The following is a 16,740-nucleotide window of genomic DNA, read 5'->3' on the forward strand; positions in this document are numbered from 1 at the left end:
AATGCGGTTAAGCCCTGGGTGAACTACCATCACCTACCAGCAGGTGGCGGTAAACAACTTAGCTCCGCGCAGTGCCATCAGTTGACCTGCCGCTGACCTGGATGTTGATGTTGATGTTGAATTCGGTAATTTCCCCGGCTAGGCTGCAATGAGGAGTTGATAGCGTTTTTTAGGCCACTTAATTTTCTTCACAGTAACTTAACTAGATGCTCAGAAAAATCTCTCACAGTGGTGTGTGTGTGAGATTTTACCTTGACCGAAGTCTTTGCTCAGCCCGCTGACCACAGAAACTTGTAAATATGTCTCAGGAGGGATATCAGTCACCAGCAGTGAAAACCACCGCCGACGTCAGGTTAGTTGTTTTTAATCGTTTAAATGTATTAAAATGTGTTTAACAATGGCTAACCTTTAACAATGACACAATGGCAGCATTTATGAAGTGTTAAAATATCAAGGCATAAAGAAACAAATACAAAAACACTAAATATCACCAGTGAAGCTGGACGTGGATTCCCCAGAAGTGAAAATGTGACAAATAAAATTAATGCTAAAATTAATTTTCTATTGCTTGAGCAATAGCTGGATCTTAATGCTGTTAATGCCCAAAAAGAAGCGTTATGAAGTTATATCACTGATATTTAACCTTCTATACCTTTTATATTTAAGCCCTGGTAGCGTCAGAATAAACAAACATATGAATATACCTTTAATTAAATGAGCTAACAGCATTAATGTCGGTGAGCTGGAGTTACCGGGGTTAGCTTAGCTGGCTAACGTACAGTATTTTAGGTTTGACGGATAAAACTCAGTCTGCCACAATGTTAAAAGTAATAATAAAATCATCATCATCCAACCCTCTCCCATGTGTTTAGTTTATGTTAAATAAAGATTCAACAGCGTTAGCTTTTATGCTGTGAAAGATAAAACTACAGTTATAAACGTGGCTCAGAGCGACTGTACCTGCAGTGACTTATTCTACAAAATGTGTTGGGATGATGATTTAAAATGAGAGATGAGAAATGTCACTTCATCGTTTTATTTCTAAAGACAATGTACATTTATCAACATGGATAAAAAGACTCCATAAAGACAGTAATAACAACAAAATATGCATCCTCAAGACAGTGCTACAGGGCACAGTGAGACACAGCTAAGCAATACTGATTATAATAATGTTTTGACAAACAGAACACCAATAAGACATAAATAAAATATGATAAATATAGTTGACATCATGTGTTACAATATGTCAATTCACCACTTGGCACTGATTTCATAGTCATATAAAGGAGGCTGATGCAGTCATGCAGTTGTGGTTGTTTGAGTGTTGGAGAGGCAGATTGTCACCTGAAGCCTGTCAGATCAATTCCTGGACTGGATGGACAAATCACTATTATGAGGAGATCCCTCATTATTCTTCCCTGGATGGAGAAAGTATAAACAAATGTAAGGCTCATTGTTCACTGTACAGCATCCTTTACCTCAGCAAGCATCAGCTTTAGTGTGTGAGTGCAGGAAGGTTTATAGGCTAGAAGCCACTTAATAAAATCATTTATCTTGGGCAGAGTCATTTCTGTGGTGAGTGGAAGTGCAGATCAAATAAGATGACAGTTAATTCAGCAACACCTCACAGATCAAAGAAGCCGACACAGTGCTTGCTTCAGTACATGCATGTAAACTTGTTCTCGCCAGTTCCTTAAATGTCCATCATATGAGACATCCCACATCATTTCAGTTTTTAACATTAGAAGATTATAAATTGTGAAACATTCTCAGAATCGAAATCTCTAGTGTTGCATACAGATGTATGACAAGTGTGCACAAAGGGCTCAAAAAGGTTAGAGGGAGTGTTTGTCAGTTTCACAGTGGGCCAGCCTTGAGCCCTTGTCATCTTATCAGGAACTTGCATCATGTCTTTGAGTCCTAAACAGCTGAAACTGGGACTGGACGAATGGAAGAATGAAAATAATGGTCAGTTAAAGCTATCAGTAGTTTTGGATTTATAATCATCAACAGACAGTAAGGTACAGTAAGTAAACAGTAAGGCTTCAAACCATCCGAATAAAATAAATATCCAATAGAATAATAAAAATCCTAATAAGTTAAAAATACTTCCATAAAAAGCAGAAAGACTTTTTGGGGTGGTTCATATGTATATATGAATAAACTGCCAATATCTGTTGGAAGTATTGCCATACAAACAAACACATCCTATCATTTGCATTCATTATTTTCGGTCTATTAACTGCCCTGATTTTTGGCTCAGATGTACGGCGACAGTGCATTTATTATGCTTCTGGTCTTTGTGTATACTTGTTTAATACACGCAGCTTGAACACACTTGAAACACAGAGGAGCAATCCTGGGAAAACACCTATACAAATCTTGCATGAATATGGCACCAAAACTGGCAACCTTCCAGTGTATGTGATGGAGAAGGCTGAAGGAGAAGCTCACCAGCCCAGCTTCGTCTTCAGTGTCAAAATCGGAGACGTGGGCTGCACAGGTACGTGAACGGACCCACCCTTGCTGTGCTGCCAGCTGTCTGTCACTGAATGAAGTCTTTTATTTGAACTGAAAGTCATACATTGCTCATTCCTGTCTGTAGTGTATTATTTGTCACTTCTTCTTTGTTGACAGTTGTGTCTGTTGCTGCAGCATACTCTTAAATATATCCTCTATATGCCTTGTTTTTTTTTAACAAAGGTATCTCGCCTCAGGCATAGAACAGTGCAGGTCCAGAGAAGAGGATGTCAAGCATTTTCAAAGCTCTCAGTGTTGAGGTGATGAGAAATAATCCAGTCTTCTTATTTGACATCTTCAAACAACTACTCTAGAGTACAATTCTTTTCCTCTTTATTTCATCGTGTCCTTTCCAGTAACCTTTAGGGTTCATCTTACTTTCTGGGATAGTACAATGAGACACAATTGATTGAAGGCGTCTTATGGGCTTCCAGGGTTTAAAACAGGAATTCAAATCTTGTCTTTACAGGCATATTTGTTTTTTTGCCATTGTGGGTGGATGAGTGGTTTGAGGCTATGGTGCTTTTTAAAGAATAATTTCTGTAATGTATTTCATAATCTGTGTCTGGTTGTATTTTGTGTCAGGTCAAGGTCCCAGTAAAAAGGCTGCTAAACACCTTGCTGCAGAGGCTGCCCTGAATATGCTGCAAATAGATGCTGGAACAGTGTGAGTAGAGATCGAACGATTAGTTGATGGACATAAAATTAATTTAGCTAATTATTTATCAAAGCAAAAGTACCAGAAATTCACTGGTCCCAGGTTCATTAAATGTGAATATTTTGCCTTTTAGACTTTTAATTTGGCAAAACTCAGTCTGCAATGGTTTTGTAGTGTGTCAGTGTGGGTTTTGGCAAATGATATTGTTCAGATTAACCCAGCTGTGGCCCGAAGGTGAGTCTGATGTTATCTTTTTTAGCAGTGCGTTGCTGCACAGCTGCAGTGGTCGAATGTTTTACTCATTTTTTGAATAAAAACCCAGAATATTTACTTTTTAAAGTGCGAGAATTTGATGCTTTCTGTCATCATATATGATAGTACTGAATATCTTTGGGTTTTGGACTGTTGGTTGAATAAAACAAGCAATTTACCCTGAGCTGTCAGACAAAAAGAGTTACTCATTAATCGAGAAAATAACTGGCAGATTAATCCATAATGAAAATAATGGTTAGTTGAAACCCTACACTGCCAAGCTGATAGGTTGTAGTGTATGCTGATCTATTGCAGCTATGCTTTGATGTGATTTCCAACAGGAATGTTCCTGTGAAGTCTGAGAGTAATGGTGTTGCAGCAGAAACAAACAATCATCCCAACTCAGTCGGGATACTGCAGGTCTGTAAATGTGTGATTTATGCACTTTGTTGTATGTGTGTGTGTGTGTCAGTATGTGTGTGTGTCCGTCCGTCTGTATATGTTTTGAATGCCCCAAAATTAAATAAAAAAGGAAAGCTTGACAAATATAATTACTTTCAGAAATAAAAAATAGTGTCCGTTTACTAAACTGTACTTGAAAGCGGCATGCAGCAACAGATTATTTCCTGTCTAATATGCATTATCAGTATCAAATAAAGAGAATATTAACTCTGTTTTTTCTTGTCTTCATTATTTTCCTCTCTGGCATTTCATTGTAGGAGCTAGCGTTGCAGAGAGGATGGCGTCTTCCTGAATACACAGTTGTAACGGAAGCTGGTCCGCCACACAAGAGAGAATTCACTGTTACTTGTCGAATGGAGTCCCTGTCAGAGAAGGGTATGGGTCTTTTTGAGAGATTCATGTAAAATCTTTTAAAGTGGCTGTAATTTTTCTTCGTTCGTCCTGTTCTCATTTTCTGTCTTGTGTTTTGACAGCTATAGGAAACTCAAAAAAGGCAGCAAAAAAGGCAGCTGCAGAGAAAATGGTGGCAAAACTTCAAAGTCTGTCAGGCTGTTCTGAAATCACATGGGTATGTCAAATATTTCTAGCGTTTTTTTTGTGACCTCTGAAGGCATTAGCACCATTTCAGAGTCAAAAGTTTTTAAAATGTCTCAATTTTTTTGTGTAACACTTCATGTCTCATTTTCAGACGCCTAAACCAAGTGTCCGATTTGAGAACTTAAGGAACTCATCAGCAGAGAAGATGTCTTTACTAAGAAGAAATCCCCTGAGCATTCCCAACACAGATTACATTCAGATGATGTTGGAATTGTCCAAGGAGCAAGGCTTTGAGGTCACATACTTCGATATTGGTGAGACAGCCCACACTGCATCGGTGTTTCTCTGTCAAAGATCCAGAGTGCTTTCTGTTCAGCTAACGCAGCTCCTTACTTCATTCACTCCCGTCTCAGCTCTTCCCAATGCAGACGCTAGAGAGATGCCAGACACAGCATCTCAACTGTCCTGTAAAGTGTAGAAATAATTGAGTGGAAGTTTGAAAAAAAAAAAAAAAAAAGCCTGACGCCTCATGAGTGCAGCTTCAGTACAGAATTTTAAAAAAAATTTAGTGAGAGAACAAAAAGATAATGGAATCTCTGAATAATATATAATTTCTTTTTGATTTCTTAATTCATGCTGGAGCTTATACAAACATGTGATAGCTGATATTTTATCAGTAAACAGGATTAACGTTAATGTCTCTGTTGGTGCTGTTGTTCGTGTTTCCATAGTTACGGTTTGCCTAACCTTGAAGCAACATAGCAATAATGTAATAATATACTGAAGTTGTAATCCTTAGGAGTTTAGTTCTGGTTGATTTGCTGACACTTGTGGTTGCCATGGAAACAGCCAGTGTAGTTTAATATTACAACAAAAACTCTCTGAGAAGGAACAGAAGAGCAACTGATGTATCTGTTTACTCATTGCAACCACAGTCTGATTTCACGCTGCTAAGTTACTTTGCTAGGGAATTGGAGGTGTAGTCTGTCACCTGCAGCTCTTCATCTAACAGGTCACTCTGACAGGTGCATTTTTATTTTTTTAAGCGCTGATGATCAATTTCCTGTGGCTGCTTCACAGTAAAAGCCACCCTGTGATTTGCGACTTTATTGCTTTTAATGTGAAGCAGCAGCAGTAGATGATAGTGATAATGATAACTAATAAAGATTATGAAATTTAAATACATTGAATGTCTATTGCAGAAAAAAATGCAGAGCAAAAATCAAAAACAGGATGTGATGTAAAGGATTGTAACTTTAAATAAGCTATCATTTATATTTTATTAAATATGTTGATTATATTATACAACCGTTAGTTCCGACCAAGTAATCTGATTGGACGACAGGCATCCTATGAGCGCCGATATAGAGTACAACAGCACTGGGACTTTTAACCGCATGTATCACTCCGCTTTACAGGTGTTAATCAGCGTCACATTAATGGTCGTTTACTTTCTTAGACTGTAACAAACAAAGATGAAAAATATTTCCAGAAATAACATTTGAATTAAATGATGTATGGTCGACAGAAGAGGATAAAGGGAAGAAACCTGGATATTTCAGCGCACACTTGAGGTAACGTAGACTAAGTAACAAGCTAGTGTGCACTGTGCAGGTCAGGAACATGTTAATGTGTTGCTTTGCAACAGTCCAGTACCAGTTTAGGTGCAGAACTATTTGTGTTGACCTATCCAAAGAAATGATGAAAGAAACAAACAAATCATAATCTGTTGTTGCTTATTTAACTAAGATGGCGCTCGTAGAACTGTTGTATACGTCTGTCATTGTCTTCGGCTGTTGAATACGTACACGGCCTGCAGCCTCGTACATATGATCAAATCACAGCCATGCTGATATTGAGTGCAACATCACAACCTCTCGTGTGATACTGCTTAATTAATTGATATTAATATTAATTTTTGTTTTTTTTTGGCAGATGAACTGACGGTGAACGGCCAGTACCAGTGTTTGGCAGAGCTGTCCACCTCCCCGGTCACCGTGTGTCACGGCACAGGCATTTCCTGTAGCAACGCGCACAACGACGCAGCACACAGCGCCCTCCAGTACATCAAGATCATGGCCTCCATCAAGTAAACACTACAACAGTCAACAGTCGCTTCACCCACATTGCCACATATATCAGCTGATGTCTAGTCATGATGAGGCTGTAGATTGTTCTTCCCTCTTAGTCTTCCTGCCCACGGATGATATGAGGTCAAGGTATATTTTTTTAATTATGTAAACGTATAACAAAAGCAGATCATGCTCCACAGTATTTAAAGGTACATCAACATGAATCATACAACTGTAGAACAATATCAGTGAGGAAATAAGCTCAATATTAAGAATCAAATCAAAAACTTTGCCATCAGGCTGTTAGGATGCCATAATGTGTTAGATAAGACGTCAAATATATTTAAGGAACTTCATGTGTAAATGAAGTAGGAACACAACAGTGAATATTATGAAGCACTTCCTCATGAATTTTTTATATTAATAGTTTGAACTGTTTTGCTTTATTTATTTTTTTCAGTGTTGACAATTCTTTGCCTTTTTTCAGTCAGTATGCAGATGTTCTTAGGTTTCAGTTGACTTAATTACATTTTTTATTCCACATAGTTTTCCTCTGCAGCGATGCGTTGAGCTTTAATTTTCTCCAGAGATTCCTGCCTTTCTGTTAAACTTCAATACAATAGTCGCCTGAAAATGGAAGTGAATAGAACAGGAGAGATTATTGTAGCTTTTAAATTTGAAAGAATGATCTGCACTTTGATTGCAACTAAATTGAATTTATTTATTTTTCGTATTTTCGTATTTTCCATCTGTCAGTATGCAGTCTACAATACAACCCCCTCTGTTGTTATCTGGTCAACTCTCAAAATAGATGACGTGTGAATTTACATGCCCTTTCCACTGGTCTGTTTTTTTTTTTTTTTTTTTGCAGTTTGCCTCATAGTACATAATAGTAAAACCTATGATATATTTAATAAATTTACTGACTGGTGTCCTCTGCTGTATGAACTGAACCCTGGTGGAGAATAATAGCAGGAACAATATGTGTAAAAATTCAGAAAATAAACCCAAACACTTAATGTTAACAAGTGTTGGTTTCTGTGAATGGTCAATAGACAGTATTGAGAGAGCAGATTGCTGTGATGCCTTCAGGAGCTGTTGCAATGTTATTGAATGAAATGTCTCTCGTGGGAGCCGACCACTTGACAGCCATCAATTCATGAGGCAGCACGTTCTGCTGTATTAGTACAAAGGCAATTAGATCAGGGCCTGTGCACTGGTTCATTCACTCTTGATCTGTGCGGTTTGATAAGTAAGACACAAGAAAAAGCTCAAGCTGATCACACAAAAGAATGGTAAAAATATATTTAAAAAATAGTTGGTTTAGTGGCTTGATCTGAAGTTTTTACAGTGAATTCTCAGATTTCCTGCTTGAACAATTTAAGAGGAAAGCCTTACTAGGATTTCTCTGACCACACATTTTTCTTGCTTCTACATGAATAGAATTGGATAAAATCTGGCAGATACTTGTTGCTGAACTTATTTTTTATCTCTCCTTTTTAAAAAAGAAAAGTCAACTAATATGCAACCTTCCCTAGTTTTAAAATCTTGACTAATTCCGCACACATTACATAATTGGAGTTTTTATATTTATTATAGATTTTTCTGGTGTAAAATTGTAGGAAATTTTGTGTCTGGTCTAGGTGTTAATTAATTAATTTCAAAAGTTTAACTGCTGCACAAAAGATGTCTTGCACTTCGCTGGAAAATCCATTATCAGTGAATGTGCACTGGAGGTTTCAATGTGTGATCACGTCACAAAATCATGCTCGTACGTTCATGTCTTAAGCTCAGATTTAAAGGGAGCACAGAGAAACCCTCCCCATTCCTAGTGTCCAACTGTGCACTGAATATCTCTCTGCACAGTGGAACTCAAACATCCACATGAAGAGAACAACACATATAATACATATGAGATAAGAGTGGTTTATCTTGTGATTTGTGAAGAGTTTTTTTTGTTTGTTTTTTGGGGGGTTTTTTACAATTAGAGCTGAATAGATAAGTTGATTAATTGGTAAGTTGATGGACAGAAAAATGAACAGTAACTATTTTGATAAGTGATTAATGGTTTAAGTAATTTTTCAGGCAGAAGTACCAAGACTTACTAGACATTTTAAGACATCATCTTAGAAACTGGACCGGACATATTTCATTATTTCCTGTCATATTAAAGACAGAAAGATTATTTGACACAGCTCCATTCACATCGAAATTTTCATGTGGAAAGATTATTTCAATCTTAAGACCATGTCTTTTACATATAAACCACTCACTCCTCATCAGCTGAGTTTTACAGTTTTATTAGAACAAGCACTATGTAGCAGCAGTGTACAGTGTTCATGGAAAGATATGTACTTTGTTAAAATTGCACTTTAGAAGGTACCCATTAGGAAACAGATTGGAAAGAAAACTGAGCTGACACTTTGTGATGCATGTCAGTCCAAAACAAAAACAAAACATGAGAGCCCAATTGAGAAAACAAAAACTTTTTTTTTAATAAGGCATCTGCAACATTCATTGGCAGGCTAAGTTGTCTAGACATGCAGGTAGAACAATGGACGAAGAAAGCATGAGAAGGTTTCATGATTTTTTTTTTTTTTTTTTTTTTCTTCACTACAGTCTGACTCTATGATACCAAACACTACGCAAAGCTTTGCCCCGACCTCCACTCAAAACTGCTGCTGGGATTCAGTCTTGTGAAACAAAATCACTGATGTGATCACTGAGGAGGAAAAAGGAATCCGCTTTTGCAGTAGTGACCCATCTTCTAAAATGTGCTGTATTTACAGTGATCACCAAAAATGTACTGGTTACATATTGGAGTAGCAGAGCAGTGCAGAACATCTTTGAACACTGCAAGCATTTTACAGTCAGGTAAACCTTTTTTTTTTTTTTTTTTTTCACGTATAACATCAAAGACATTTCCCTCAAAATCATTTTTGTCCACAGCTAACTCCTCAATATAGTATTTGTCTGTAGGCAAGTGGAGACCGGAGAATGTGTGGAGTTTGACTTGTTAATGGCCTACCTTCTTGGCATGGGGATTCTCATTAGTGGTGTGTTTGTGAGGCATTAATAAATGCATTAAGGCACAGCAAGTGAAACTGACGCTGACAAGTTGTAGCATTGAGTTTGTGATTGGGGATAAAATTAAAAGCACAAAACGTACATTTAAAAAAAAAGATTATGTATGCAAAGCAGTACTACCTTTTTGGTTTGAATCTACGGTACCATGTGAACAGTGCACACAAGATGGATTTGCTTCACATAGTTTTTCACTCTACATATTTATACTCTCTCCTTCAGGGTCCTCATCCTGCAGTCCTGAACAAGGGGAATCAACTTCAAAATGTGCTCTCATACACAATGTGTGACTTCTCGGGTGTGTTGGGGTTGATTTCAATCAAAGGCCCCCTGTTTTATTTTCTTACTCTGTAACACAAAGGGGGGGGGGGTCCACTAGTTAAAACATTAAAGCTAATCTGCTTTGCAATAAATATAGAAACTTCAAATAAGTAACTGGTGCTTTGCAGAAGCCCACACCACATCATAGCAGTAAAGTCTCTGGGGAATCAGACACATTAAAACATAAATTTTAATGTTTGTACAGCGCAATTGTTACTGTACAAACGTGTTGGGCTCTCACATCTAAAATGATCCTCATTTATCCTGAAACTGCATTTTCATGGGACAACCTGTAGGTGTCTCTGGTGTTTCATAACTGTACACAGGTGGCTGGATGACTCATGGTTTGCAGACATAATTAATTGATTAATTAAATAATCAGAAGATGTATACCGGTTCTGGTAATAATTAATAATGTAGGTAATTTATCCTGAAAAAGTGGAATGTTTGCTGGTAATAGTTTAAAAAATGCCAAGAGTTATCAATTTTCTTTGTTTAATTTTAAATGAACATTTTTGGTTTTTAGTCAGAATTAGGATTCTACATTTGAGACATTGCTCTGGCAAACTGTGATGAGAAGTTGTCATTTTTGACAAACGATTGATTGATTGATTGATTGATTGATTGATTGATTAAATGGTTTAAAATAAGATAGCTGTGTGGATGGATGTATAGTAAATTAATGTTTGGCCTTGAAATATATGACTGTATTACTCATGCTTCACTGTCAGCTCTATTTATAAAGCACAAAAGTGTCTCAGAGGGCTTCACGACCTCCACAACCTACTAAACCGTGTTTTCTTAGACTCTTGACACTTAGATGACAAAACATCTAATGTTTGAGTGTCTGTTATTTCACTGAAACAAGACATTTACCTGCACCACACTGAGACTGGACAAACTGAATGTGTGCCCACTATACATGGAGGGAGTTACATATGTATTTATGTAACCATGTGACTCAGAGGAGTTGGTTTCATGTAACCATGCAGGGGGAGTGCAAGGACTGGTGTTTGAAGGGAGGCTAGGCTCAGTTGGGGGAGGAGGGGGTTTGAAGTAAATGAGTTGTTTCCCGAGAGAGAGTACTGCTATCACACAGATTCAACAGTATTAAAAGGCAAGAATAAATAAAATCTGCCAATTCACATAGTACTTTTTCACTAAATTCTGAGTCCAAGATATTTTATAAAAATACCTCTTTTTTTCTACAATAATTGATGACATAGTAAATACGGCTTTATGCCAGTGAAAGCTGCTCTCTAAACATGCACGGTATCATAGGTAATCAAAATGTCTACTTCATAGACTAGTCTAACCCAAACGGCTGTCAGAAATCAAATGGCTTCGACTAAAAAGCGCTAAATCGTGTGACGTCGTTTTAAGGCAAGGACATACTCAGAAGTCAAAGGAGCTGAGGATAGATCTACATAGGAGTGGTTCGACTGTTGCCCTGACAACCCAGCTTGGACAAGCACTATGAAGGTGATCCTACAGGATGTTTCCATGGATGGGTGACCGTGTGGCAGCGCCACAGACCCTCGACAGGGTCGCTGGGCATCAGGCCATCCCTCAGCTCTGCAGCCGCTCCTATCCATGCACACGGATGTTTTTTATCATTAACATGTTTCTCTCAACACCTTATTGTGCATAGGTAACAGCCTTTTTGTCTGCGATGACGATATGATGGACAGAACAATCCATTTGCTACCACAGGTTCGCTGTAGATTCCATATTGATGAAGCCGGGGTTTTTGCGGAGCTCCCAGTACATGTTATTGGAGACCCACCTCTCCCTGTGATTGGCATCAACCACTTTCCTGAAAGAAAAGACACGAGCGACAGTTGTAAGTGATAAACCTGAAAGCAAGGAGAAAAAAAAAAAGTAATTCACAAACAAATGTAGGCGTAGTATGAACGTACCCTTTATACTTTTCCTGTTGCCACTGTCATGTCTGCTTTTTTTTTTTTTTTTTTTTTTTTTATTGTTGCAGGCATTATTTTTTTATGTACATTATAATCCCTCAGAACATTTTAGTGTTTTTAATGAAAAGAGCCACATCCATCCAGTCATTGTACTTGAGTCAGTACTACTTATACTTTCCTGTCTTTGTAGCAGTTTTTTATTGTATCCGTTCTTATTGTGTACACTGTAGCACTGAAGGAACACAATTACGTTCCCCTGTATACTTACCTTGTATTTATAAAAACAATATGTGGTGAGAGTTTGCACTCCACACACACACACAGGCTGCAGACGATGTATACACATGGTTTTCTAGCGCAATCAGGATGGTATGATAAAGTGCAGGTGGGAAAATAAGGCGAGAGTAATAGTCTAGTAATAATTAGAACTAGGCAGAGTTATTTGCCAGTTTCACTATATACAGTGATATGCAAAATGCGGATCAAAGGTACATTTATAAACTTCATTTGGATTAATTATTGTGATGAATTTGAATCTTTCTTCAATTTATTTTTATTAACATGGTAGGCATAATTTTATTTCTTTGTAATTTTATCCCTAATAATGATACACTTTGTAAAGTCTGTTTACGCTACAATTCATTGATTACTTTTCTGAAGTGTACTGATGAAAAATGAGATATACAGTAAATGCTAATGAGGTTTACAGACACGTGGTAAATTAATGATAAAACAGGCGCTAATGGTGGTGCTGTGGTGCAGATGCAGATGCGGCACAATCAGTGAAATTGCATTGCTACTGTGCTGCTGTTCTTTCACTGGCAGAATGAATAAAGGCGTGTCTATATGAAGGTAAATATGTTGTAAAATGCCAGAGCTTGTAGTATACAATCTGAGAAGTTGGCGAACAAAATTCTGAACTTAAATTTCCCTTGTATTAAATATTCACACACATAAGATGAATTTGAGGTCGAGTGGTCACCGCAAACTCACAAATGTGCTCCCTCACATCCCAACATGACGGATCTGTGTACCTTGACTTTTGCTTTAGCTTTGTTGTAAAACTTGTAGCTGTGGAAATGAGACAGAAGAGCTTTTGCAAGACAAGAAGTGATGCAAAAATTGAGGTGCACAGATTTGTCACTATGTGATTCGACAGAGTGCATTTGTGAATTTGCAGTGACTGATTCCAAAGGTTGTAATGAGAGTTGTACTTGAGTAAAAGAATGAAGTAAATATGAGTAAATGTAGGATTACATGTTTGCAGCTATCGTGTTAGTGTAAATATCAATCTACACATTTGTGAATAGTTTCTCATTGTTTCTACAAGCTCACCTTTTTTGTTTCTTTCTGTGAATTCAGTTTACATGTTTGTGAAAGTGAGAATTTAAACATGAGTTCAGATTTTTGTTCTACAAGCTCTCGCATTTTGCAGCATATTTATTTTCATGTTTGCACCCATCTACGGTTAACAGTATCACAACTACTGAGATTTATAAACTGAATGATGCAAGCACAGTTTTATAAATGCGATGTCTTTGTCTTTGTGCGTATACACAGTTTCAGTCATGAACACACAGCTTTACGCATCTGCTCGCTGGTCTCTGGGCTTACTTGAAGAAGCGTGGCTCCTGTTTGATGATGTTCTCCTCGTTCCACTTCCTCCTGGCTCTCTGCATGTCCTCAATTCGCTGCTTCTCTGTGGATGCCATCTCCAAGTTCCCTTCTTCAAGATGCCTGCGTGACCCAAACAACGTGTCTCAGTAAATATACATATCCAGTAAATCAGACAGCTACACAGACAACATACACAAAAAGGGAGTAGCAAAACTTAATATTCAGCTTCTTTAGCAGGACTTCATTAGACAAAAATAATACTGAGCAGATTAACTCCAGTGATGTTGCAGCCTAAATCTCCTCCACTTCTTTCTCAGTCAGAGGCGGCATCCGATGTTATCTGGGCTTTTCAAAGCAGCTGAGAATATGATGCTGTACCTTTGATCAGGCCTGAATCTGGCATCGGTACGCGGCAAGACATCTTTCAGCTCAGGGCAAAGCTCATTCAATTCAATGGCGAACCTGGTGAAGCCATAGTACAGCTCATAGTCTGTGGGCATGGAGCCTGGCAAGGACAGAACGACATGGACAATCAATTTTAACATCTTAAAATCAGTGTATAAACATTTTTTTTCAAATTCATCTCTACCACATCCACTGGAAGGGAGCCAAATCTATTGTGAAAAAGTCTATTTCTCTCCCTTAAAAACGTCCAGTGGACTTCAAGTGACCAGTAACACATCTTAGGTGAAAACCAGCTGTGAGTGTGTGTGAGCAAATGATGCCTACCTGGCCTCCAGATGCATTTAGCAGAAGGTGGGACACCACAGTAAAGGCCCTCGTGCCATTTTCCAAAAAGCCTGTGGATCACTTTCCCTTCCTGATCCATTACGAATCCTTGAACCTCATTCACATTAGAACTCCAGTAGTTTCCCTGAAAGACAAAGACTGCCCTTTTAGCTCAGGTATACTGTATGTGACTTCCCAAATACATATTAAAATACACAGTAAATTATAGTAAACAGTTATATTTGATACAGGGTATATACAGGGCTTCAAAAATCTTAAAAAGCACTGAAGTTAGTTCCCTTAAACAAAGCAAAAAAAGGTTTAGAGGGTATAAAAAAAAAGGAATATTGAATTCCACAGTTGAACAATTCAATTCAACAGTTCGGTTCAGTTCAACAGTGGACTGGATCTTTTGTGGCGTTTCAGTCGGCACCATCACACCTGTCACTACTGCTGTAGCCACAGTAGCTGGAAAGTTTGTCCTTACATTATCAGAAAGTATCAATTTTGGCTAAAATAATTCACTCAAATTGATTAATTCATTTGTAATTGGTTTATCCATGCAGCAATTATATACCCCTCACCTGGGTCCAGGTCACGTTAACTGATTAATTATTCTGTATTACTGTTAATTATTATTATGTATAGCTGAGTAGACAAAAACTGTGGTATAAATTCATAAAAATGCATGTCCTTCATAAAGAGTTATCTATATTGTAGTCCCTACTGGTTTTCCATAATTCTTTGGCTAGTGTAACTGTGAAAAGGTTATTAAGCTATATGTGGTAATAAAAAGGTCTTAAAAAAGTTAATTTGGTGAACACTGCAGGAACCCTGTGATAACTGATAGGGCTTTCCTTTACCTTGACGAAGGTAAGTTTGCAGAGGCAGGCGCTGCTCTTTGTGTTTCTGATGGTGATCTCCCCGTAGTGTTCGATCCACCGTCGACCACTGAGGATGTTGTGTACACAGGTGGTGACTTTGTTCCATTCGTAGTTATCTCCAAACCTAGAAAAGACAAAATAACAGTTGACCGACCTGAGGCGCTGCTGAACAACATAATCTCTTACTCGATATATAGACTTTATTCTGTTTTGTTTAATTTCAGTTTATTTAGGTTTTTTTTTCTTTTCTTTTCTTTTCTTTCCTTTTTTTTTTTTTTTGAACATTGATCAGCAAGAAAAAAATCAGATCTAGTTTGATCTGGTATCTTATTCAGTGGTCCCAGATTTTCAGCATTCATGTCTAAATGATTTTGTGCGATATAAATAGCATTGCACGCCTCCTCAAACCTCCCATTGAAAGACATTATTCATGGGCTGCATCTCCCTGTGGATTCCTCTGCACCACAGGAGCTCATGGATGGATTAGGCATTTGTATTATTAAAAGCTGTCACAGCACAGGTAGCACTGGTAAAATAATTTGTTGTCAGGTTTAGGGGATTTAATCACCACTGAGCCTTGTGGCTGTATCAACAACAAACAGCTGGTGTAGCGCCAACTCAGATATATCAGAAAAATCAGTTCCTCTGTCATAATTATAATTTGAATGTTCATGTTAACACAATTAAAAGTCACAAACTGGTAATTAAAATAACACTGATGGAATGAAAGCAGCATCAGAACCACTGCTGGGATGAAAGTGTGTTAGATTTAACCATGACACAAGCCATCTGGATCAAAGTTACCTGGGAATCATGAGATTCACGGTCCCTACTGGTAAAATCTCCATCGATTTCCCCCAGAATTTGTTTTTCCATCTCACATCTGAAAAGTAAAAGAGCAAAAAAATCAGAAATAAAACAATGCACTGGCATTTTTTGTATTTCTTGGCAAATTATGAGGAAAAAAAATGTGTTTCTCTGTAAATATTCAGTTGGATATTAAAGAGACTAAGTCACGTTGGCTCTTGTGATAAGCCACAGTTCCCTTGAGGGAAATCCCTCACTAATTAGACAGGTAACCTACCTTGCCAGAAGGTGAAGTTCTTAGATTCACAGTGGCAGGCGGAGATGGGAGGGTGGTGGCTCACCTTTGAGACAAGATCAAATAAAAACAGTGTGACAGCTGTTGTTGTTGTTCAGAGTGCACATTATATACACCATCTAATTTTGATAATTGTTAGTAATTTTTCAAGCATCTTCATGCTGAAGATTTGCAGGTTCCAGCTCCTGAAACATTAAGATTTTCTTCTTTTCTCCATCATACATTCTGTTTACTATCACTATCAAGGGCATTTTCACTATTTTCTGATAATTCAAAGACCAAACAATTACTTGATTAATCAAGACAACAATCAGCAGACTAATCAGTAATTACTATAATTATTAAATGTAGCTCTAATTTGTTGTATACCTAAGTTATCAAGAGTGCAACCTTTAAATGTGAAGAGTGTACACATGCAATGCAAATTAAAGCATCTGATTGATCTGATCGCAACAGGTGGACGTATGCAAGAGATTACAAAGAGTTAAATATAAAGAGTGGTTTGTTCTAACTGGCCACAAGCCAAGAAGGTTTGAAACCAAGATAATACTTCCCTTAAAATGCACTTCATGGCATA

The 16,740-nt window shown here is 37.6% G+C and overlaps 2 protein-coding genes across 7 annotated transcripts in view; one reads left to right on the forward strand and one right to left on the reverse strand.

Annotated features, from left to right (window-relative positions):
- The first annotated feature begins 101 nt into the window (after positions 1–101).
- On the forward strand, positions 102–9,115 carry prkra (protein kinase, interferon-inducible double stranded RNA dependent activator). The gene is made up of 8 exons (XM_056388718.1): positions 102–352; positions 2,331–2,506; positions 3,109–3,190; positions 3,775–3,853; positions 4,153–4,270; positions 4,369–4,463; positions 4,584–4,746; positions 6,368–9,115. The coding sequence occupies exons 1-8, from the start codon at positions 300–302 to the stop codon at positions 6,523–6,525; spliced, it is 924 nt and encodes a 307-aa protein (XP_056244693.1). The 5' UTR covers positions 102–299; the 3' UTR covers positions 6,526–9,115.
- Positions 8,789–16,740, reverse strand: part of osbpl6 (oxysterol binding protein-like 6) — a 38,614-nt gene continuing 30,662 nt past the window's right edge. For all 6 annotated transcript variants that reach the window (XM_056388711.1, XM_056388713.1, XM_056388709.1 and 3 more), the window contains 7 exons: positions 16,146–16,209; positions 15,866–15,944; positions 15,041–15,185; positions 14,178–14,322; positions 13,827–13,953; positions 13,446–13,568; positions 8,789–11,725 (listed from right to left, as the gene is read on the reverse strand). In XM_056388711.1, coding sequence (XP_056244686.1) covers positions 11,614–11,725; positions 13,446–13,568; positions 13,827–13,953; positions 14,178–14,322; positions 15,041–15,185; positions 15,866–15,944; positions 16,146–16,209 — 795 coding nt within the window. In that variant the 3' untranslated portion in view covers positions 8,789–11,613. The remainder of the gene's footprint in view (positions 11,726–13,445; positions 13,569–13,826; positions 13,954–14,177; positions 14,323–15,040; positions 15,186–15,865; positions 15,945–16,145; positions 16,210–16,740) is intronic.

This window comes from Seriola aureovittata, chromosome 11, assembly GCF_021018895.1.
Source record: "Seriola aureovittata isolate HTS-2021-v1 ecotype China chromosome 11, ASM2101889v1, whole genome shotgun sequence".
NCBI classification, from domain to species: domain Eukaryota; kingdom Metazoa; phylum Chordata; class Actinopteri; order Carangiformes; family Carangidae; genus Seriola; species Seriola aureovittata.

Bases quoted from the DNA above. Each gene is read 5' to 3' on its own strand.
- prkra (XM_056388718.1), top strand. From the start codon at position 300: ATGTCTCAGGAGGGATATCAGTCACCAGCAGTGAAAACCACCGCCGAC. The intron at 4,271-4,368 runs GTATGGGTCTTT...GTGTTTTGACAG, and splicing joins GGAGTCCCTGTCAGAGAAGG to CTATAGGAAACTCAAAAAAG. The intron at 4,464-4,583 runs GTATGTCAAATA...TCTCATTTTCAG, and splicing joins GCTGTTCTGAAATCACATGG to ACGCCTAAACCAAGTGTCCG.